A 24,648-nucleotide genomic window follows, 5' to 3' on the forward strand; every position below is an offset into this window, starting at 1 on the left:
ATGACCTGAACAGAAGGCAGATGCTTAATTGACTGAGCCACCCAGGTGCCCAACCTGTATTTCTTTTCTACTTAGATTTTCATCCATAAGTAGAAAGAGTCTAATAGCACTTCAAAACCCTGATCCCCTACTTTGAGCCACTAGCTAAAGGCACCAAAAAAGGAGTGGAAGGAAGTAAGGAGAAGTTTAGACACCAGAAAATAGTAAGGAAAGAGGAAAAGAGGAAAGAAATAAGGAGCAGAAAGACAAAACATGCTGCACTCCTCCATCTGTGATGTTTGTCTGCATTACCCTAGCTGTTCTCTGAGCTCCTGGTGAGTTAGGCTTTGTGTTAGCCACTGAGGTGACACAAGGAAGACTTCCTGCTTAGGAGGAAACAGTGCTGACAGCCTCTGCCTTTCTCAAGTACCTCCAAGATAAGAAAGGCCTCCTGCGAACACAGATTAACTACCCCTAAACTTTCCATTTATTCTAAAACTTTCCATATTAAAAAAGCAAACAAACGAAACCCCCAGAAAACTTTTTCTCTCAACTGGAAAGGAGGGGGAATAATGAGAGGGAAAGAAAGGAGCATTTTATTTTTCACCTTATGCACATTTAACTTTAAAAGGAAAAAAAAAAAGGATTCTATGTAACTTTTATAATTAAAAAAAATTAAAACATAAAGGATTGAAAATCCCCATTCTCTCTCCCCCAAGTTTAGTAATCTCAATTATTTCAAGCATCCCTCATAAACAGAATTCTTTTTTAATACTTAAGAAGAAAAGATCAAAGGTAAGGGGGAGGATGGGCTGGAGGCAGCCATCCCCATCTAAGCCTCCCATAAAATGCAAAAAAAACCAGACCATGTTGACATGTGGATTATGGCAATAATTTTCAGTATACTTCCTGTAGACAGACTATAAATGAACATACTTCTAACCCTCTCGACTGTCTACCACCTGTCAGGGAAAATGATAAATTCCCTGAATGGTAAACCCAAGGAAGAAATAATGTTTTCACCCTAACATAAGGTAAGTATAGCAAAACAGAAGCTACTGTAAACTCCCAACACCTCTATTCACAGTCACAGATTTTAACTTACGGAATCTATCCATAGGGCATTAGCAGAAAGGCCAGAAGAAATATTTACTGGGGCCAAGATTTCAATGATCAGGCTGAAAAGACACTAATCTGTACAGCACAGAAGAGCATATGAAAGTACTTTGCTCCTTAACAGTGGGAAAAGCTCAATAAAAATTAAAGATGCTTAGAATTACTACTATGGAGAATCAATCTAATAAGACTATATTCAATGAAATGGCTAAGATCTCATTTTAGCCCGCTATACAAAAGCATCAACAATCAACAGGTAATCAAGCAACCACTGGGAATAAAAATATACCTAAACTACTTAATGCCCATCACCCAGTTAAGTAGGGCATGTGATATGATGAGCACTGGGTATAACACGCAACTGATAAATTATTGAAAACTATATCTGAAACTAATGATGTACTATAGGTTGGCTAATTGAATTCAAATAAAAAATTTTAAAAAACAATTTAAAAATATATATATACCTGAACTAATTTTACTATCAAAAAAGCTCCTGAACCTATTAGAGCTAATGTATTTGCTTTCAGTGTTTAAATTTTGCTCTACAAAGAGTTCATATATTTTAACGAGACCAAAACCCATTTCTTTTTTTTTTTTTTAAAGATTTTATTTATTTATTTGACAGAGAGACAGACAGGCAGAGAGGAAACACAAGCAGGGGGAGTGGGAAAGGAAGAAGCAGGCTCTCAGTGGAGGAGCCCGACGTGGGGCTCGACCCTAGAACGCCGGGATCACGCCCTGAGCCGAAGGCAGACGCTTAACGACTGCGCCACCCAGGTGCCCCCAAAACCCATTTAATAGTCACAGAAAACTTTCACCCTTCAGATCTTTATTTTATATTCTTCGCTAAAGCCTTAGCACCAATTATCATTTTAAAAGTTCCTTTTATCCTTCCCCAAATATGGTACTCAGCATATACTCGAAGTGCAGTTAAGAACCTGTTACCTAGAAATAGTATTTAATACACTAAGTGGAAACATGTTATCTATTAAAGAGCTTTCACAGGTTATCTGTGCAAATTCACAAGCATATTCTATATTTTACTTGTCTTCTCTCTAGCTAGAACATGGGATTTTTATCTGTTGTACAATGAGAATACTAAAAGCTAAGGGTAAGAAGTTTTCTTAACATTTTTCTAGAAGATTTTAAAACTTTTCTAGGTAAGACTCTTACATTTTTCCCATCTGGATACCCAACTACTCCAGATTGGTGTTCATAATACACTTTATTTGCAAACAACAAAGAATCTAAACTAATATACTCTGGCAGACCAGATATACAATCCTAAAACACTTATATGGATAATTCACCCTATAAGAGAAAGCAGATTATCTGTAGCTAAATCACTCTAATCGTTTCCCCATATGTATAAAAATTGCACAAAGCCCTTACCAGGCTTTTGACGTTGGGGCATCTTAGTAAATTTTGGCTAACTCCAAAGGTACCTACAAACTGCTCAGATTATTATTATTATTATGTTCAATTAGCCAAGATATAGTACATCATTAGTTTTTGATGTAGTGTTCTACGATTCATTAGTGGCATATAACACCCAGTGCTCATCACCAAACTCGCCCTTCCTTAATACCCATCACACGGTTACCCTATCCCCCCACCCCCTTCCTTCTATAACCTTTCAGCTTTCTTACTACATGTAAGACATAAAGACAGGTCTTTCATTTAAGAGTTTCATAAAAATTTTTATTTATTTTTTTAGTAATTGTCTGCATTTTCTGAATAGAACATCAAGATAGGTACTTAAGATCTGTACTACTTTGAGGAACCGTCAAAAACAGCTCTTGATTGGCATGGGAATTTAGACCTATAGCTTCTTTCTGCAGTTTGGTAAGAGGTCCAATGCAATGAGTGGAATGGAATGTTTCTTGTGTAACAATTCCATAACGTGGAAGGATGCTCACTAACTAATAAAGATACACATGTGAGGTCTTTTAGCTCAATTTCTCTTCTCTAAGCGAGCTCTGTTTTAACAAATAGCAGTAATTCTCCAAGTCACTGTAATTGCTTTCCAAAATTAACAGATGTTTCCTGAGTATTCTGGAAGCCTGGTCAGTGGGACACTGGTTTACTCAAAATGCAGCTGGATTCTGACCTCACACAAGTAAAAGCAACATATAACCTGACAACTATTTACTCAGATGTGTCCACCTATTTTGTGCCAGGTATCTGCTGAGGCCAGCGACACAAAGATGCTTATACTCTCTTATAATATTTATTCTTATATTTCTTATCTCTTATGTTTCTTTTTTTGGAAGGAGTGGTATGGAGAGGCTAACAAAGTGCTATGATAGAAGAATGAGGCAGTGCTGTACAAAAGCAGACCAAGAAAAGGGGTGACCTGTACTGCTTGATAGACAATCAATACAGTAGATGGCAGCTATTACTCTACGACGCTAATGAACAGGATATGCCAGGCAATGTGCTATGGAAGGGAGTGGCAACACAAGTACCCACAAATTCACTTCTTCATTCAGTCTTTCAATAAATATTTACTATGTGCCTACTATATGTCAGGCACTGTTCTAGGCACTGGGGAGAAAGCAATGTAGCAAAACTAAATGCGTCTCATTCATGCAGGTTGTATTTTAGTAAGAGAGACAGATAGGCATAATAAATAAATAGATAATATACCAATGGGAATAGGAAGTGTTGGAAAGAAAAACAGAACTGGGTAAGTGGGACAAGTGGATAGATGGAGAAGGTAGGAGTATTTTCTTATCTTCCCTACACTGGAAGGGGGGATTTTCACAAAAGGTAACATTTGAGTTAGGTCTAGAAGGATGACATAATCTGTCTGGGGGGAAGGGTGTGTCAGATAATAAAACAAAGCTATGAAAGGTAACAGAGTGCTTAGGAATGTTTGTCAGTCTCATACAGGTGGACAAACTCATGAGATTAGAAAGGCCAACTGGGGCCAAACCACGAAAAGTCTTAAATACTAAGGTAAAGAGTTTGAATTTTATTCTCTAGGGAGTAGGGCACCAAATGACGCTGAATTACAAGATATTTCTTTAAAAACAATAAACCAAAAATTCTCATTCAAAAATGGTCCAAAGAAACAGAGATTTCACCTTAGAGGATATAGAGATGGCAAATGTGCACACGAAAAGATATTTAACATCAGCCATCAAGGAAATGCAAATGCAAAATGCACCACAATGGATGTCACTAGATACCTATCAGGATGGCTTAAAAAAAAAAAAAAGTGGCAAACACCAAGTGCTGAAGAGGATGTGGAGACAACGAACTATTTGTACATCGCTGGTGGGAAAGTAAAATGGTACAGCTACTGTGGAAAACAGTTCGGCAGCATCTCCTAAAACTAAACATGCAATTACCACATAACCCATAACTGTACTTTTGGGTGTTTATCCCAGAGAAACGAAAACATATGTTCACACAAAAACCTATACATGAATGTTCATTAGAGCTTTATTTGTAAGAGCCAAACAGAAAACGGCCCTTTAACTGGATGTCCTTTAACTGGAAATTACTCCGCAATAAATGAAAAGAGCTATACATGCATGCAACAACTTGGATGAATCTCCAGGAATTATGCTGAATGAATTATGATTCCATTATATACATAACATTTTGAAATGACAAAAAAATTGAAATGGATTATTGGTTGCCAAGGTTTGGGGAGAGATGGGTGGGAGGCGGGTGTGGTTATAAAGGGATAACGAGGTGGATCTTTGCAATGATGGAATCGTTCAGCATCTTCACAAACCGACACGTGGTCAAATTATATAGCACTAAATACATATATACACACCCAGTACAAGTAAAAAGAGGGGAATCTAAATAAGATTAGCAGATTATATCAATGTTAATATCCTGGTTGTGCTATTTTACTATAGTTTTACAAAATGTAGCCATGAGGAGAAACTAGCTAAAAGAGACTAGTTTTTCTCTGTACTATTTCTTACAATTACACAGGAATCTAGTTATATAAGTAACAATTTCAACTTAAAAAAATAATAAACCAGATTGTAAATTCCTTATCAATAGGAACTGTCCTTAGTTTCTCTGACTTCTTGTATGAGTCCCCTCCCCCGCCCCGCATTTCTAGATGTTGAGACCAAGTATGAGAGAAGGACATAATAAGAGGTAATTATTTGGTTTCTGGTTTATCCAAGGGGAATTAAGTTTATTAATTTCTATAAAAGTAAAATCTCTATTTTATCAAAATTCTCTATATAAATCGTATAAAATAAAATCTAAAACAAATGTCTCTGAAGTAGTTGATTAGCTTACTAGGGAATAAAATCACTTGAAAATATCCCCACTAGCAGTTTTAAAATGTCACTGTTTACATGGGAACCAGATGCCTTTGAAATCAACTGTCATTAGGTAGGAGTTTTTGGGCATCAGAGTCATGGAAAACTGGCAGATTGAGGCCATGGGATTTCTGCAGTCTCCTCTAACAAAAGCCTTCAGAGCAGTAGCACTCCACTATCCCTTTTCTATCCTTTTTTAGCTTAAAACACTGTAAAAGGAGAAGCAGGAAACAGGTGATATATAGGGCAGTGAAATATATGTCTACACCTGTAGACTAAAAAATGCAAGCATACACTTACATGCTCTTTGGTAATGAAACATCCTGACAATGAAGCCCACTGTGTAGCTATTTCTGGATAGATTTTAATTTGGATTGGGAGAAAAAAAAAATATACAAATTCATTAGAAGTCGAATTATAGGATATTCCAAATGAAATATAGTTTGAGTTCTCTCATTTACATATGTCTACCTTTAATACCCAAGAGAAGCCTGTTGCTTTAGAGAAGCCTGTAATCGGCACTGTAATTATTTTATGAAGCACAGTGTTAAAACACCCAGTAGGGTGTGCACAGAAGGAATTTAAATATGTTTTCTATAATACGATTTTCAGTCTTTATTTGTTTAAAATAAAACTAGACAAATTCAGCTGAGCCAAGGCAGGATGACTACACACGCCATTAAATTAAAAAGTCACAAAGAGGCATCATGATCAGTGTCACCTTGGAGGTAGAATCCATAAGCCTTAGTAGACAGGGTCAGTGATCGTGACTTATGTCAGCCGCCCAGAAATGATAAAGGCCGTGCTCATCTAAGAATTTTCTCTCAAACTACAGCCCAACTGAATGTGCTCCCTTGCCCAGTTTCCAGGTCTTGCCCTCTTATAATTCACAAGATTGCAGAAATCCTACCTCCTCTAATAGTCAACTAGTGTTATCAACTGCTTCTTTGGAGGAAAAAACCCTACCATTCATTTAAATGTTTTTTTCATTAAGATAATAAGGATAGGATATTATCATAAAAGGTATTTCAGCCTTACAAAATTATTTGCTTTGGGGATCCATAAATAGTAATTAACTATTAAACTAAAGGGCTTTAGAGGTCAGAAAGAGAAATGGTGGTAACAGCTAAAAAATAATTTCCATGTAAATCAGTGGGAAAATATGAGACATGCATAGTCCTTTGTGTCACTGATGTCCCCATGAAATGGTGCTAAATGACAGGAACCATTTTAACTTGCTTTGAATAGCAGCCGCCACTAACCTGACTAAATGCAAACATGGTATGATTAGTTCAGTTTCCAAACACTGAAACATCAAGTTCCTAACCATAAAAACTTTCCAGTCAATGAGATTTTCTTGCATGAAAAATGTGGGGCCTCTGAAAATGCTCAGTGATGTCTATACATATCACTGCAGGTGTCCTTGGGTTTTCCTTCTAGACAGTGGACAAAATGGGGACAGAAGTATTTTGTCCCCTGGGTAGATGATTCACAGACCTCTACCAATATCAAACATAAAAAGAAACAAAAAATGCAAAACCAATGCCTTGTAGCATAGAACAATATGAATATGTTCTGATTTAAAATCAGTATGTCTCAGGTCAGAAAACTAGGTTCCATATTCAGTTTACCTACATATTACCTCTGTGCCCTTCGGCAAGTTCCTTAACCTCCTTAAGTCTTAGTTTCCTCATCTATAAAAGAAGATAATATGTGTCTTATAGGATTGCAGGGACTAAATTAAACACACGCAAGAGCTCCAAGCATGATGCCTGGTATCGCGGAAATACTGAGTAAATAGTAGCTATTACTATTTAACATAGAGTCGTGCTATGTCATGTTAACAGCATTTCTTATATTTGATCGTATCTGGTTGATAAACTCTTGGTGAAGTGGGGAAAAAACTAGATTGATGGGGAGTCAGGCAGTGGAGGGAAGAAAGTTTTGTCCACATGTCAGTAGCATCAGATATTTGTTGGCTGAAAAGTTTCCACTTAGTCTGAACCCTCATCTCCCTGAAATCACCTTAAAAAATAGGAGCCATATAATCCTGTGTTCATATGCACATATAATCCTGTATTCATAAACTGTATGCAGCTGTCCTTCCTGTTCATCTGATACAACAGAAGAAAAAAGGCAATGTCACAAGCAAACCTGAACCTTTTTGCAACAACTAAGATCACCACTTGAGTTTTCTAAATCTTGCTGACTTTCTCTGCAAAGGTTCCACAATAGCATTAGAAGAGGCAATGTGGTATTTTGAAGCAGCAGGTTGGAGCCTTGGTTTTGCAATTTCCCATCTCTGTGGTGTGGGGAAAGTCAACAAGTCTTGCTGGGCTTGGCTTCATCAAGTGAATGAGGAGGCTGCACTGGATGATTTGTAATGACTCCTTTAGTTCTAAAATTTAATGATTTTATGACTACATTTAACCTAAAACCACCAAAAGGCATACCTAACTTTCCAAGTTTCTCAAACTACCCTAAAGGCCCCATTTAAGTTTCCTCACCCAAACATGATACCAAATAAATCATATCTGGACTCATGAACAATCTCACTATTCATTCCTCCCTCCCCCGTCCTGAGTCCTTCCCACAACCTAAGAGGGCAGCAGTGAGCGATTGCGCTTTCCCCTCCTGTTTCTAACAGTGGAACATGCAAAGAAAATTTCAGAAGTGAAACAGCTACTCATTTAAATTGAAATTTCTGCTGACTTGTGACTGTGGATACATCTAAAGACCAACAGAAAAAAAAAGTCACCAATTATTCCTTCTTTATACATTATACCAACTTTCCTGGACTTGGAATTACAATTGCCAAACAGTTCAAATCAGAACTGCTTTTCAGATGAAGAAAACAAAGAACAAGCTATTCTAAAGTTATTAAAACCCAAATCTATTCTTTAATTCCTAATGTTTTTGATAATACTAACATACGCCAAAATATATCAACTGTCATAAATGTTACCAAGAAACTGACTTCAAAAAAATATATGACCTAAGTAAAACAAAGTTTTCAATGGAATCCACAGGAGCTAAAGAATAAGCAGTTGCACCATTTCAAACAGAAAAAGGCTAAATGTGTTTGTTTTCCTTTTTATTTTTATCCAAACATTCAGGGGAAACTGACTTTGTTCAGTGTTTATTATTTCACCTTTCCTGTAGCAGAAACCAAAACACTTTGATAAATAGGACAGTCTGGTAAACAGATTCTTAGACATTAGGGCTCAGAACCACTAATCCAGTTACATTTTAGTTGTCCATTTTTCCTGAAGTCACTATCACCGTGATTCGATTTCTTCTCACGTATGATAACACCAAATACAACCTTACTTCAGTTCATACTTATATAGGAAAAAAAAAAAACAGGTCTATAATACATGCAAACAAGGGCTGAGAAATCTGAAAGAAAACTGCAGAAGACAACTGTTCTTCCTGGAAATACTATCATCACACTTTACTCCACTGATATTGTCTATCTAGTCAACCCCAGTTTTATTAACTTCAAAGACAGATTAACTCCACCTGATGTCAATACTTGCAAAAACTTTTTTTTCCTTTCAGAGATCTACCAACACAATTACCAGACTCAGACTAATCCAAAGTAGTTTTTCTATACCACCCAGAAGAAAGTAGGCAATTCAGTTCTCAAACTTAACTTTTAAACTCAGTAGTTAATAAAAAGATCAGTAAGCACTTCTTTAGAGTTTCCCATACCTAAATGTGTTACAACTGGAACTGCTCTTTAAGTTGTAGCACATTTTGCTACACTTTGTCCCAATATAGTTACAAAAAAGTATTAAAATTAATAGACTCATATAAACATGCCTACATTTTTTTTTTAATAAAGGGCTTTCCCTAAATACCAAGTTAATCTATGCAATTCCAGGAAAAGATGATGCATTTAAAAGAAATGTCTAGAAGAACACAGAAAGCTTACAAAAGTAATATACAAAGCACAGGCATTACTTACGAATGCCTCAAATATGAACATACTCATCCCCCTACATAAGAACATGAGCCTATGGGGCGCCTGGGTAGCGCAGTCGTTAGGGGTCTGCCTTCGGCTTGGGGCGTGATCCCTCGAGTCCCACATTGGGCTCCTCTGCTGGCAGCCTGCTTCTTCCTCTCCCACTCCCCCTGCTTGTGTTCCCTCCCTCGCTGGCTGTCTCTATCTCTGTCAAATAAATAAATAAATAATCTTAAAAAAAAAAAAAAAAAAGAACATGAGCCTAGATGTGGAATTCCCCTGAACCACCTGGAGGGATAGTGAGCCAAAGTTCACCTTCTCCTCCTCTTCATCCTGTTCCTTCCCTCTTAATATTTTCCTCAAGCACTACCCTCTACCTTCTTGAATGTACCAGCATTTAAAAGTTATAAAAACTTTATTGCTCTGTTTTTGTATTGTCATAATCTCATTTGCTATTAATTCCCAATGCATTTTTTCATATATTAGAAGCTAAATAAGTTCTTGTGTGCTGGCTAGAAACCCAAATCATCCAGTGCAGCCTCCTCATTCACTGATTTCCTTACAGAAATTAAAAATGCTTAGGAAAAGAATGAGGGGCCTCCTTGTCCCTTCCCCACATGTACCCTTTCCCAAAAGGTTCAAACTGAGAATATTTTTCCAGGAAATAGGTCAGAAGCTCATTTTGCAAAGCAATTTCTGTCTCACTGATATAATTGATTGTAATTTTAAAAAAGCAAAATCATGATATGCTTGGCAAGATTATAAAATTTTTAGGCTTTTACTATTCAAAAAGTTAGTAAAACACAGACTGGAAAACCAATCAATTATCTCTAAAAATAATGCCACCTTCCCCCCCCCCAACAAATGTGCAGATATCAGCTATCTCAAAACAATGTATTTTTATGAAGACAGGATGCGTGTGTATGTGTGCATGTACACACAATCATAACGTAGGATATTTGTTCTTCAATCTCTTGACTAAAAATACACCTCTAAAAGTATAAAGTGACATTCTATCACATAAAAGCATATATATTTGATAAAATAACACTTATCTGTTTTGGCAGGAAATGAGACCAGAGATAGAGCTGGACAAAATACTGCAATTTCACTAATTACTAATAATTAATTAGGAAGGAAAAAAAGAAAAGTCTTATTGCCAAGAAGTGAAATCCAATGCATCTAGCTGCAGTTCCAAATGTAGGGTAAGTATGTAAACAAACAGATTTGCCAAAATTGTGTTATGATTCCAACACAAGAAAGATAAATTAAAGAGCCATGAAAATTTTTTATATTTCCTGAGCTGATGCTGAAAATAACTCAGAGGAAAGGTCTTCTTTTGAGATATAGGAGTCCTAACCTTCACCCTATAACTGTGCATAATATCTTATCTGTGCCACGACAGGATAGAATGCTTATTAGGGCTATTAATTTATACTTAATCATTACATTAAAACCCAACAATACCACCAGATGGTAAATGCAACCCAAGCAAGATATCTTCTAGACGGGGTCTAATGATTTATAACACAAAAGCCATTACAGCGTTTTAGAGGATTTACAATTTGGCAGTTTGTGCAGCCCAGTTTTGCGTGTAAAATGGGGAGAAAACAAAAAGCTTAATACTTTCCTTCATCAGAAATGAGGATCTACTGATTAATTAAGATGAAATTGTTTTGAAGTGTACTTTATTTTGAATCCTGGTACTTGAGGAAAACTTAAAGATAAATCCAAACCTGTCAAGTGATGGGGACTTCTGGGCAAAGTTTCAAGAAACGGCCATCCACATTGGCTGGTTCCATTTCCTCTCTTTGAAATCCTCGGTCTGCAATCTGGCTTCTTTCCCCAGAGCACCAATGACACTGCTCTTACCACGGTTAGAAAATGACCTCCTGGGGTGCCTGGGTGACTCAGTCAGTAAAGTGTCTGCCTTCGGCTCAGGTCCTGGTCTTGGGGTCCTGGGATTGAGCCCCTCATTGGGCTCTTTGCTCAGTGGGGAGTCTGCTTCTCCTTCTCCCTCTATGCTCTCTCTCAAATAAATAAAGAAATAAAATCTTAAAAAAAAAAAATGACCTCCTAAATGCCAAATCCAATCATGTCCATTTTATAAGCCTTGGGTCAAGTGTTACCAAATCTGTGAAGTCATCTTTAATACCTTACTTGGGGTTTAACTCAGACAAAGCTTGGATCAACAAAACCATGTTGCCCTATAATTGCTGCCTCGCTGGACAGAAGGTCCCAGGAATATGCACCCCCTTTTACGTTTGAAGGCACACTTCACACATGGTCAATATTTGGAATAAATAAACTGAGGGCTTGCCAAGTTACCCAGGAAAACCCAATAATCATTCATTTTCTTTGAAGTGCTTATAAGAACTAAAACAACAGAGGAAAAACCTAGAATGATTCCAAGGAAAGTTCTTCTTGGCTAGAGAATTAAGAAATCCGCTACAATTTCAAGAGGAAAATTCCCATATTTGCACACCATTATTTTGCTGATTTGTCTATAACTCTTTAATTTTAAAGGCCCAAATTTACTAACTTCCCTACAAGAATCAAACTTATTAAATAATACTTATAAATGAGGACTCATTAACCTGAGTGCCAGTGAGAGAGAGTTGCCAGCTAGGTATTTTAGGATAATTATGTTTGAAACATTTCAGTGAAGAGAGCTCATAACTATACACAAAAGACACCAGAACGCTTGAGTTTCTCATAGTCTTGCTCCCAACAAAACTGCTTTTGAGAACCCAGAGCAGTAAGCAAATGGCTACCTATCTGGGAACATGTAAAGCAACAGTTTCTACAGCCAGAGGAATTCCCTTCACCCTCTTTTACCTTCAGATTTGGCTATTCCCCTTTCCTGATGGAGGGCTTCCCAGTGCTACTCCTTACCCCTACCCAACCCCCTTCCTCCCATTTCTCCTACTCACTCTTGCCTGAGATCAGAAACTCAATTAGCAGAATCTTGCAGAGGAGAATGGGGAGGGAAAGAGAGGAGGAATAGGAACAGTAAGAAAGGAGGAAAAGAAAATCCACTGCACCCTAAATCCCAACCACCCAGCCCTTCCCTACTTATCACTCGCACTGCCTTGCAGTCTTTCTCAAAGCAAACCCAGCCCCCAATTTCCTCATTCTTCTTTAGTCACCTCACCCTTTCCACAAACACTGCTGTCTCAGACCCAGGGGATTTGCTCCTCTGACACCGTGGTGCTCAACCCCACCCTGGCTGGTCAGAGCTCCTGCCCCAGCACAAAGAAGCATTGGGAGGAAGAATTCACCTAGGAAAGGGGAAGGGAAAGCCAGTACAGAAACGGTTAATATAATGTGGGTGCTAACCTGGGTCCTCTACCAACATTTCCAAAACTCTTTCTTTTGGCATTATACTCTAAGTTTCAAATTATCATGAACTTTTAGAACACAATCCTATTTGTAATGGGACTGCATACAATTATTTCCTGATAAATTACAAACATGTTATAAATTAGTAAATATTAAGCTGTTGGATTCATGAAACATCTGTACTCTAAAGAAAGTGACCATATGAGCCACCCCAGGCTTGGCAATGTCTCTTTACTAATCCAGAATCTGGTTGGTTATATACGTGGGCTTTGCAAAACTAGTAAGTCTCTGTGAACCGGTCCCCTATGAAAGATCCAAAATCTCTTCCCTGAGGATCAAGAAACTGTTAAAGACACTTTTTTATTCACTCCAGCAGATCAATCTTAAATAGGGTTCACTTGTGTTTTTTTCTTATCATTTTAGGCCTCTATTGTGTTAGATTTTAAATTAATGACTCCAAGGCGGAGGTCTATATATTTTCAATAGCCAGACTGCCAAACAGGATTTCCATTTGGATCCACTTGGCTCACCTGAAATGTAGGTCCCCCTTCTCATTTACCTGGTTTTAGGGTGTCCAGGTGTCCTCCTCATGAAGGCTCGGATTTTGCTTTCTCTGTCTAGTCAATGTTTTATGAAAGGTACAGCCTCCCAGGAAAAGCTGTTAGTCTGACCCTACAACTGAAGGCTTTTGATTCAGCTGGCACATTGCAAAAGTCTCAAGCCTGGCTCCCTGCTCCAGGCCTAAACAAAAATCTCCGTGGAAAGCTAATTCAAAAGCAGAGCTCACTCACTCCTTACCAGGCTGCCCTACTTGACAGCCTGTAACCTGTCCAAAGCCGCCCTCGGTTTCCTGTGGCCTTGAGAAAGAACCCTCCTTAAGAATGCCATCCAGCTGCACTGGCTGGCTATGTACATTAACCCCTTCCAACCTGGTTTCCCACCACCCCTAGAGCAGAAGTGTCCTCAATGCATAAGAAACATACCAGAAAAAGGACAAGTTCCAGAAGTTTACAGCTGGTGTTAGCCATAATGACAAATCCTTGAGATTTAAGCCTGAGGGCCAATGGGACGGCCAAACCTCCAATTTCAAGAAAAACACTTCATCTTAGCTAAGGATAGTCGTATATCATAAAGAAGCCAAATTAATTCCTCTTTCACCCAAACACACACAGACACATACACATAATATACAAAAGCATATTAAAAGGAGGGCAATACCAACAATACTGTTCCATGGAGAGAAGAGCAAGCATGAGTATACACAAAATTTTTTTTAAGTTGGATACTTAATTTCAATTCTTTGTCAAAATATTTATGCCAAGGAAAAGGCTTCTGACTAGATACTAACGTTCGCAGTAGACAGTTGTAAGCAGAATGGAGTCAGCTATGAGAAAGTCAGGCAAGGAAGCTAAGTCTTTTATGGCTCAAAGGAAGGGCACAGATTATGAGTAAAGAAAAATGCTAGGAGAGCGCCTGAAAGCTAAAAGAAATTAGAACAATTTTCTTGGTACACTAAAATTTTGCTTGACATTTTTATTTATTCAATTCACCCGATAATCCTCTGAGCCCCTACTATGTTATCGTATATGTCATTATTTCTACAAAAGTCCCACTGTAAGACCTGAGTACTCAAAGGCTTGAGGTTAGTGACTTAAGAACATGAAGACTTCAGAAAGGGCCTATGTGCTTTATGTTATACACAACTTTACATGCAATGCAAAGGCCCTCTTTGTGACTAGAGAGAGAGGACGAAGCTTCTACAGTGGTTGTTTACCTCTTTTTCATTAATTCTCCCACCCAACCAACATCTATTCATGCCTCCGAACCCCGTTTGGCCTCATAAGGGATAAAAGATATGATTCAAAACTCTTTATGGAGCTTAAAACTGAATACAGAATATCAGATATACCAATAAACAACTATACCATAAGACAAAGAGAGATGAAGACTGTAAGGATGCCACAGCATAATGGGGAGATCCGAATAGGAAAGAAACACTTCCTACTAGGTCTGTAAAAGCTTCGTAAGTCAATGGTTGCTGAGCTGTCGGACCATCAAGGATGGTCAAGGTTTCAGTAAGACGGATGGAGTAGGGATACCAGAGGTAGTAAATACATATACAAAAGTGAGAAAGAAAAGATAGTAGCTTTCCATTTCCTGTGTTTTTCCTTTGTCCATATGAAGCCAGCAATTAGTCTTCAACAAGCAAAATAACTAATTCTCAGAGTAGAAAATTTTGTAAAATTTAGAGGTTTTAACTGATGAGGGCACCATAGGCAAATGCATGGATTTCAAACTCCACAGATTCCTTTTTCCTTTTTTTTTTTTTAAAAGTAGGCTCCACACCCAGTGTAGACCCCAGTGTGGGGTTTGAACTCATGACCCTGAGACCAAGACCTGAGCTAAGATCAAGAGTCAGATGCTCGGGGTGCCTGGGTGGCTCAGTCGTTAAGCGTCTGCTTTTGGCTCAGGTCATGATCCCAGTGTTCTGGGATCGAGCCCCACATCGGGCTGCCTGCTCAGCAGGAAGCCTGCTTCTCCCTCTCCCACTCCCCCTGCTTGTGTTCCCTCTCTCTCTGTCAAATAAAATCTTAAAAAAAAAAAAAAAAAAAGAGTAAGATGCTCAACTGAGCCACCCAGGCGCCCCCAAACTTCACATATTTCTTACACTTAACAAAAAAAACCTCATTGAACTGGCCAATTTCCTCCCCTAGATTCCTGCTATGACTTCTAAGTTGGTGTCTTGGAGGCCCTGCAGCCTTGCTCTTCTAGGTCTCCTTTGTACTACCTATACCACCACTGGTTCAAATTCTTTCAATCAGCTACTAAAATAAGTCAACTACTTCATGCTTGCATTGAAAATACCCATACTGACTATATGATAAAAGAACACTGCAGTTTGGGATAATTTAATATATGTTTAACTAAACCACTCTCTAACTTAGTGATTTTTTTTCCCCATCTCATAGGGTTGTTGAAGGTTAATGTCAGTGATCCATGCAAAAGCACAGTGTCCGTCTGGCACCTACATGTTACCTGGAATGCTGATGTCTGGGTCCCAGTTGCAGCTGGCCATCTGGAGCTTCATATGGCTCTTCTACCTCGTACACGTTTGCATCCGTGTCCTCCAGGCTTCTGGAATTCTGCCATTCTAACTCGGGAGTTTTCCCTATGGCCAATATAAATGGCAAGTTCTCATACTCTGGTATTTCCTCATAATGGCGTACATTTTCATACTCTGGTGCACAGACGCTTGTAATAGATTTGCAAGGCACCTGAGATGATGACTCCCTGGAGAGCATTTGATCATCCAAAGACTCAGCTCTTGGTCCATTAGCTGCACTGGTCTGGCCCCGAGACTTCTTCCTCTTCTTTTGGGATTCCAGGCTGTAGTTATCTGCAGAATATGCCTTGATGGGTTTACTTCTCTTCTCTTCTACCAACACACCATGCCAATCACTTTCCATTGCTTTCCTCTCCCCACCTGAGAGGCTCCCTGCGGTTGTGTCTCCAAGCTGGCTATTCTTGGACCAAAATTTCTGGAAGTCACTCTTCATGAAACAGATGGACAGTTTCATGTTGAGCAATTTCTTTAAAGAGTTTTTCTTTTGAGTGTCTTTGCAAGGCTTATTGCACCTTTCCGCATCCATGGCAGATAACGATTTTGCTCTAGGCTTAGTTATGGCAGTTGAAAGCTCACTATTTGATGATATACTGACAGACTTTAAGGATTCCGGGTTCCCTGAAAAGGGTAAAATAGGATGAGGTAATTTCCACACTGGCTTTTCTGAAGCCCGTTTAGGCATATCAAAGGAGGATGACATACTGAGGTTTTGGGTGCACAAATGCTGAGGGTGATTTCTTCCTAGATCTTTCTCTGAATTATTTTCTTCATTTGAGGGATAAGAACTCTTCTCCACAAGCTCCTCTGAGGCAGCCTTCTTAAGCACTCCTGCAGCAGGCAAGCTGTGTCTTTGAGGTTTTTTTGGGACAATCCTTAAGGAACTTTCACCTTTTATTGGAGATTCCTTTTGCATTTGAGGGGCAGACACTCCCAGGTTACAGGTGGCAGGCAAATGTTCACTGCAGGTTAATTTGAGCTGCTTAGGCAGGCTCATAGATAAAGTACTGCATCTTATAAAACTGGTCCCTTTGTCCACAGCAAGTGACATACTAGAACCATCTACTGTCTTGTTGTCAGAACTTAAATTAGAATCTGTTTCCATTTTTTCAAAGGAAGATACTTCAGGACACATAGCTTTCTGTGGATTGACTAAATTTTGTCTGTCACCATCGGAGTCCACATTCAATTCACTTTTATTTCCTGGCTTCACTTTGTCCACCTGTTCCTGGTTATACAAAACATTCTGATGAAGAACACTGATTTTATTGTTTTTCAAACCAGCTTCTAAAAGACAAGAAGAGTTACTGTCTAAACTCTCTGGTTCTTCAGTACTTTCACTAGGAACATCTATATACTTTTGACGTAACAGACAAGCAGCCCGTGTCTTTCTGGGCTTGGGGGTTGGAAATTTTGGGGTATATGGTACTAAGTGAATTTCTACAGGACCAAGGTCTTTCACTTCTGATTTCTTACTAACTCCATCTGAAGACAGAAAGGTACTCCTTTTACCATCTTCCAGAGCTTCTTGCTCAGATGAATGAAAGCAAGTACTGCTTTTTTCACTGCTATGCTGATAAGTTTCATCACTAGGGAGCTGTAGGTGGCAATGGTGATGATCAGGAACTTTTTCAAAGCTGGACAGGGAAGGTGACAAATCTGCAAACTCAATTCTCAATTGTCTGTTGGAATTATAGCCATCATTAATTTCTGGGCTGTCTGTGGATCTGTGCTTCTGTAGGGAAATAAAAGGTGATGTTCGTTGTGTTAAAACATCTTTGAGCTTCTCTTCTAGGATGTTTGCCTTTAAAACTACTCCACTCTGGCTCTTAATGTTTTCAACATTAGAATCACATTTACTGTTTGTTTTTATAGCTGAAGAGGACTTATCAATTTTACTATTTTCTAAATTTTCATGCATTTCCAGGGGCTCTAAGATAAGTTGCTTTACACACAAATTCTCTCTATTCCCAAGTTTATGGATACACTGAGAACTGCAGGAACACATTGGTAAAATATAATCACTGCTCTGATGCCCTACATTTTTACAATTAGAGTTGTCAGCATTTTCAGGTAATTCCTGTTTGTGCTCTTCCAGGTTCACAATGATTTTCCTTGATGGTGACTGCCTGATGTCTCTAACAGGAGAGCCCTTCAGAACTTTTGGTTTCGGGGCTATTGCTGGTTTGGTTTTCTTTGTTGACTGTGGAACACTAGAAATCACAATATCGGGTTTAGGTGCAACAGGAGGTGGAGCTGGCTTATTATTTGCTACCACAAACTTTGGCTTGGGGGCCACTGGTGGCTTCTTAATCTCTAGAAAGGAAAAAAATAATAATTTGATGACCAAAAAACAAACAAAAAAACCCAAAGTAAAGATGATAAATAATAAAATTTGATAACATTTTTACTTTTTTGATAATATGCTGAACTTGCATTTTACTAGGTAGATTACGTTACATTAAAGAGTCAACATTACTCTTGGAAATTCTTTAAACTGCCCTTTAATTCCAATATACAAAGCTCTGGGTAAAGTGTGCATTTCTTAGCAAGTCCAATACAGCTTTTCTTCTAACTCTGGAACAGATTACTATATCCTCAGTAGACGCTAAATGAAATCATTGGTATAGTAGAAGAAAGCACTTCAGTTCATCTGCTGAGTGCTAAGTGAGTGAATTTGCCTCAGTTATATAGAAATGAAACCCTTTAAGCTTACATATCAATAAGTAGTAGTATTCTTCGACCGCAGTGATATACCATGGAGTTGTATAAGTGCCTTTTCTCAAGAATCTACCTCACTAGAACCCCAAAACTGTCCTAAAAAGGAATACAGAAGTCAGAAATTTTCCAAACTTAAAAACCAAAACTAGTTCTTCTGTATTATTTGATTCATTATAAAGCTGATATTTCTCTGTATGGGGACTATTATTGGGAATTTTCATTATAATCCTTCACAGAGCTTTATTTTTTAAAAAGTCACGTGTATAGGTTCTACGCCATGTCTGATCAATCAGAGTTTCTGGGTATACAGCCTGGACACATGTATTTCTTTTATAAGTTCCACAGGTGAATATACTGTGTTCCCTTTATTAATAACCACTCTTCTAGTATATTTAAAAGATGACCACAATTTCTATTGTAGCAATCCTTCCTCAACATTATATAAAAAGCACTTAATAAACACCTATTTTCTTTTAAATAAACACCTAGTATACTATGCTAGATTTGTACAGACCTGGTCCTAGCCTAAAGGCACCTAATGAAAGCTTCACACAAAAAACCTATAATCTGAAGATACACAGAGCCCAAACATCTGTATTTTTTTTAAGTTCTTTTACGTTTTTCCACTTATACTTATCACCTAGTCACATTCCCCCCAAGGAGACCTGAAGTAAAAATACTTCATCTTATAATTCTTACACTTTATGTTTGTTCCTCCAACAGGATCTAATGCTTAAAAAAAACTTAATTCGCTGGGGAAAAAAAATCCCACAAAATTTTCAGTATCTGTTGGACATTAAGTACTTGAATACACAGAGGCTTTGATACTCATTTAGTAATGATTTTTTTTTCAACAAAGGAAATTAGTCACAACACTTGGGAAGATATTATAGGAAAGTGGGGGGGGAGGGAGAAGAAGTGGGAGAGAGGGAGAGAGAATAGGGTGTTCTATTTCCTTTTACCAACCATTTTCCCAAACCAAGGTCACATGATAACATATGTTTTCTCATTCAATTCCTGGGTGTAATGTCCTGATAAAGAAGATAATAAAATACTTCCAAATAATTTAATACAAATTCCCAAAGCTATAAAATTTCAGTTAGCGATTCAATAAGCACGTTATTATTTTTAAGTAGAAAAAATTGTAAAACCATTCAAAGCCTAATGATAAACCTTGCTATAATAGTCTATTAAATTAAACTCTTGACCTATTAAGTCTTAAGATAAAAGTATGAATGCCTAGGGCCTCTTTCAAACCTCCCACCCTACCCCAGATAATGAAACCTGACAAACTGTCATGCTGATTTCTGTAACCATTCTTAAAACATCCTACCTCTGGGATTTTTCAAGGAATTAAAAAAAAAAAGTCAGTTTTGATGGAAAGCATTCTGGAGATTGCACAGCAATTTGAAGGTTTTTAACACTACTGAACTATACACTTAAAAATGGTACAGATGGTAAATTTATGTTATGTGTATTTTCCACAACTAAAAAAAAACCCAAAAAACCCAGTCTCATCAAATTAATCTTTTACTTTCTGAATCTTATAGCCTTGTCAAAAGCTTCATGTTATGTGTATTTTCCACAATTAAAAAAACAAAAACAAAAACAAAACCCAGTCTCATAAATTAATCTTACTTTCTGAATCTTATTGCCTTGTCAAAAGCCATTTAAATTGTTTTTTAATCTTTCGTACAGTTTTACTCTTTTCTTTAAATGTGTTTTATATGAGTCCTCTTCCAAGAGCCATAAATCCCTGCTCTCTCAGTGTTGTAGAAATTCAAGTAACTATATATGAGCTGTGGTTGATTCCCAATAAATATAGTATAGCAGTATGTACCTAACACTCTCAGTGCATACTCACTGAATTAAGTAAGTAACTGTGAACTTTAGCTTGCTACTCTTAGTTAAGCTGTGTATTGGAGGAAGCAGGTAACATAACTCAGAGATCTGGTTGCCTCAGTTTCCTTACTTGTAGATGAAGAAGTTGAACAGATCTCTAAAGCCTATATGATTATGAGATTATAACTTCTGCAATCCTTGCTTCAGGAGAATCCTTGTATTCTCTAGTCCCCTGTCCCCGTGTGATTTTTCTTCAGTATAATTTTGTTAGTCTTCACCACTAGAAGGCAAGCTCCAGTAGAGGAGGCATTTTAACACACTGCTCTATTCCCAATGCTGAAAATAGGGCCTGGGAATAGTCAAAGCTGCCACATGTACATACTCTTTAATATGCCTCAGTAACAGGAAATTTCTTTAAAAAAAAAAAATCAGTATCCATTTAAATGTAGAATAATATTTTGAAAAGTTAGCAGGAATCAACTTCAATAAGATTATTGAATAAGTTTTTAATTATTAGTAAGAGCAAGTGTTTAAGTCACTGGTACAGCAATAACCCAAATCTTTTCTTAGTAGTAGTAGTAGTACTTAGTGGCTCTATTTTGAAAGAAACTCAACTCAAAAAATAACAAGCCATTATATTACAGCCTGCTCCTATGTCACTTTTGAAATAAGTGCATGATGTTTGGAAATGCACCCAGCACCTTTGGATTTTAATACTATATCAACATATAGACCCAAAAGCTGTAGAGCAAAGCAGCAATCTTTTATTTACACAGCTGTTTGGCTCCAGGGAAAAATAAGGTAAGAAAGTAAAGCACTGGTACCATTTTACTATTACAAACATACTCCTCATCTGTTACACACAGATGGCTGTGGTTCACGTGCACACTTTCTTAGCTATTGGACAAGCCAAAAGGCAAAGCACAGGCATTAATGAGGCTGTATGTGTTTTAAAGGATACAAAATATACACTGATAAATATCTCTCCTTTTTCATATACTGATTAGAATAATTCTAAAATCTCTATTATGGGCCTACTTATTCACAGATGCAGAAAAACAAAGCAAGCTCTCCTTCAGGATACATAACTCAGGATGTTTTACAACATTTATCTGATTTTTAATTAACATTCATCTTATTTTTAAAAATTAAGCCAACCATCCCAAATACCACAGATTAGATTCAATATAAACAAACATCCCCTCCCCCACTGGCAAATAATATTCCTAAAGTTTTAAAGAATTTGATTATTGTACCAAAAAAGCATCATAAAGAGACTGTAAGAATCATGAGCACATAATTTTATAAGAATGGAATGGAAATAAATCCCCAGTTTTCTTCCATATTCTCCATTTAGACACGAGAAAGAATTATAAAAAATCTTAACAGATGGGTGAACAAAAAGGTAGTTAATGCTTCTCAGCAAGCCAGGCTAAAAACCAACTAACTCAGCTAAACACAGGAAGTGTTCCTCTTTTAAACACCACAAAAATGTCTGTGGATTTCTTTAATTGTAAAGTTGATAAAATATAAAAATAGCTTGCATTATTCTCGGGTAATTCAAATGAAAGCATCATAAACTTCCAGACTGAACCCTCGATCAGATTTACACATCTAAATGTCAACTTAAATGCTTCTGTACCTCTTCATTATAAACTGTTAGGACTAGAATTGAAAATGATACATTTAAGATATGAATATTTTAAATGTGTTTGACACTCCAAAGGAGGGGAAAGCTAAAATGGCTGGAAAGATCTTTAAATATCCAACACTTTAAATTTAAATTAACTAGATTGAGTCAGTAATAAAGAAAAATTGAAAGGTGAGGCACAGAAATTTAACATGAAAATAGCTCACCTCAAGTAAGGAGAAAGTCTTCCCTTAGTAAGGAAAAGAGTTTATAAATAACTTCCACAGTATATGATAACATATCTCTCCCACACACACATATAACACTAAAAAGGAAAGATCCACAACATCTTCAGGAATATTTCACTCCTTGCTTTCTTATTCCTATTGGCTAACTGCTTGCCTTGTTAGTTGTAATCTGATTACATCTAGCAATGCAACACTCCAATATATCTGTTTTAGAAATAATACAAATCAGAACATTTAGAGTGCTGTTTGACAGCTTCAAGTTGCAGGAATTTAAAACAAATGCCAAGAAAAGCAAAGAAAATTTAATTGTACTTAAGTGATGATTCTAGAAGTAACTTTGAGGGGAAGCCTTACACTATATGACTATTACATTTCTAATGAAAGTGTATTTCTTTCGACATGGGCAAAAACATACAGAAAAAAACCCCGCAATACTTAATATATTATTAAGTTCTGGTTTAAAAATTAACCTATGGTCTTATAAAGTGATTTTAATAGTAATTAGCAATTACTTCACTAATTATTTTTCGAAAATAAGAACTGTTCCTTAAGACTGTTTACAAATACAACATCAAGAATTGCTCAAAATCCACACAAAGGTAAATTACAGGCTTTGTCATTTGGATGAAGAGAAAGGACTATGGAAGGCAGACAGAAAGTAAGGCTTCATTTACACTAACCAGGTAGAAACTGAAAAAAATCCATAAAATCTTGAGCAAAAAATTGCCATCGACAATTCTACTCCTCTGCTTCTCAGGTAACAGGAAAAAGCACGGGGACAGGAGTCCAAATTTCTGAAGTTCTCCATCTAATAAGGTCAGGGTTTCCAGTCAATACTAGGTTCAAAGCGACTCAGCATAGTGGCCGAGTTCAACAGTCCGGGAACACTGCCCTTTCCTAGAATAACCAATTTCTTAACATGGGAATCTAAGCTACTTTCACACGCAAAGGCAACGTCCCCCAAACTTTAGGAGGGACGAGCAAATGTTTCCCTCTTCACATTTCGTGATTCACCTGGCGCAAAGAGCTCCCAACACGGGTCCCCGTTTAAAGGGAGGTCCCAAGACATACACGATTTCCAACGACCCCTCTGGGCAGGAAGGGACGAGAAAATCCGGCAGCACAAGCCTTGTGCTCCGCACTTGCTCAGCCCTCGGGAAAGGTAGGGGGAACACCGTTAACCCACCCGTAAGGAGAAAGTTGCTCCAGAGCCCAAGACTAGCAGCGCTCCCCACAAACTTTCCAGCCGCAGTGGGAGCGCCGTCACTTACCCGCGGCAGAAGTCATGATTCCCCGTGCAGCTCGCTTCCCTGCTCGCCCCCCTCAATCCTTGCTCCTCTTACAGTCCATTGTTTGAAGAGTTTGAGCAGAAGAGAAAAGCCTCCGCGGCGCCCGCATTCCGTCCCGCTGCCCAGCGGCGCAACCCGAGCGCCGCACAAAGGACGCGGCCGGCTTCAGGGACCCGGCGGCGCTCCCGGGCGCGAGCCGCAGGCTGCGGGCGGGCGGGCACGAGCGCCACCCAGCCGAGCTCCAGGAGGATGGCCAGGCGCGGGCTCGAGCAGGGCTCACCGCAGCTCCGCCGGCGCGTGCTCCTCTCCAGCTAAAAAAAAAAAAAAAAACAAAAATCAGTGCTTCAGGCGCCCCCTGCTAGTCGCGGCCGTAAAAGGCGGACAAAAGCTCCAGCCTCCTCCAATCAGTGGGCTCGAGCTTCCTCCCGCTCCTGCCCCTCCCGCTCACAAGCTCTTGCTCTGTTCCAATAAGTCGTCCTGAAAAGGGGGCGTGACCTGCGAGGCATTCTGGGAATTGTAGTTTTCTGGACAGAAGCGACGGTCTGTAGGGGACGCCGGGGTGCCGCCTGTTTTCCCGCCTTCATTTCCCATCGTGCTGAGGCGGGTGGCATGGCGGAGAAGGATGACACCGGAGTTTGACGAAGAGGTGGTTTTTGAGGTAAGGGGAAAATGGCGGTGCGTGTGGATTGCCTTTGTTTGAGAAGGACAAGGGGGAAGGCGGAGGGCCGATTCCGGGAGAAGGGATCGGGTGACGCTCCTACCCGCCTTGGTCACCGAATCTCGGCAATTTCTGGGCCTAGTGTTGGTCGCAGCCTGACAGGTGTAGCCCCAGGCACCCTTGCCGCGGCTATCTCCGCCTCAGGCCCGCCCAGAATTCCCAGCTGGGGCCCCGTTGCTGGGCCGGTGGACCGGAGCCCTGCACGCTCCTTCCCCGGAGATGGATGTGCCGCGGGGGTACTGCGCCCCGGTGGGGCGGGGCCCAGTCATGCGTTTTGGATACTCCTAAATACAACTTAGGCTCCCCCTTTTTCGTCCTCGATTTTTTGAGTCAGTATCCAGAAGTGCCTCAGGTCACCATTCACGGTCGAGGCG

At 38.7% G+C, this 24,648-nt stretch overlaps 2 protein-coding genes across 10 annotated transcripts in view; one reads left to right on the forward strand and one right to left on the reverse strand.

Annotated features, from left to right (window-relative positions):
* Positions 1–23,978, reverse strand: part of FGD6 (FYVE, RhoGEF and PH domain containing 6) — a 110,772-nt gene extending 86,794 nt beyond the window's left edge. The window contains exons 1-2 of the mRNA XM_008687699.2: positions 23,539–23,978; positions 15,742–18,142 (exon numbers count right to left, since the gene is read on the reverse strand). Of these exons, the coding sequence (XP_008685921.2) occupies positions 15,742–18,142; positions 23,539–23,554 (2,417 nt within the window). The 5' untranslated portion in view covers positions 23,555–23,978. The remainder of the gene's footprint in view (positions 1–15,741; positions 18,143–23,538) is intronic.
* An 83-nt stretch (positions 23,979–24,061) lies between these two features.
* Positions 24,062–24,648, forward strand: part of VEZT (vezatin, adherens junctions transmembrane protein) — a 70,123-nt gene continuing 69,536 nt past the window's right edge. For 8 of the 9 annotated variants that reach the window (XM_040637326.1, XM_040637327.1, XM_040637328.1 and 5 more), the window contains exon 1: positions 24,062–24,214. In XM_040637326.1, coding sequence (XP_040493260.1) covers positions 24,179–24,214 — 36 coding nt within the window. In that variant the 5' untranslated portion in view covers positions 24,062–24,178. The remainder of the gene's footprint in view (positions 24,215–24,648) is intronic. The other variant, XM_040637329.1, reaches the window with a different exon arrangement.

Source organism: Ursus maritimus, unplaced genomic scaffold (genome assembly GCF_017311325.1).
Source record: "Ursus maritimus isolate PB19 unplaced genomic scaffold, ASM1731132v1 scaffold_21, whole genome shotgun sequence".
Lineage (NCBI taxonomy): Eukaryota > Metazoa > Chordata > Mammalia > Carnivora > Ursidae > Ursus > Ursus maritimus.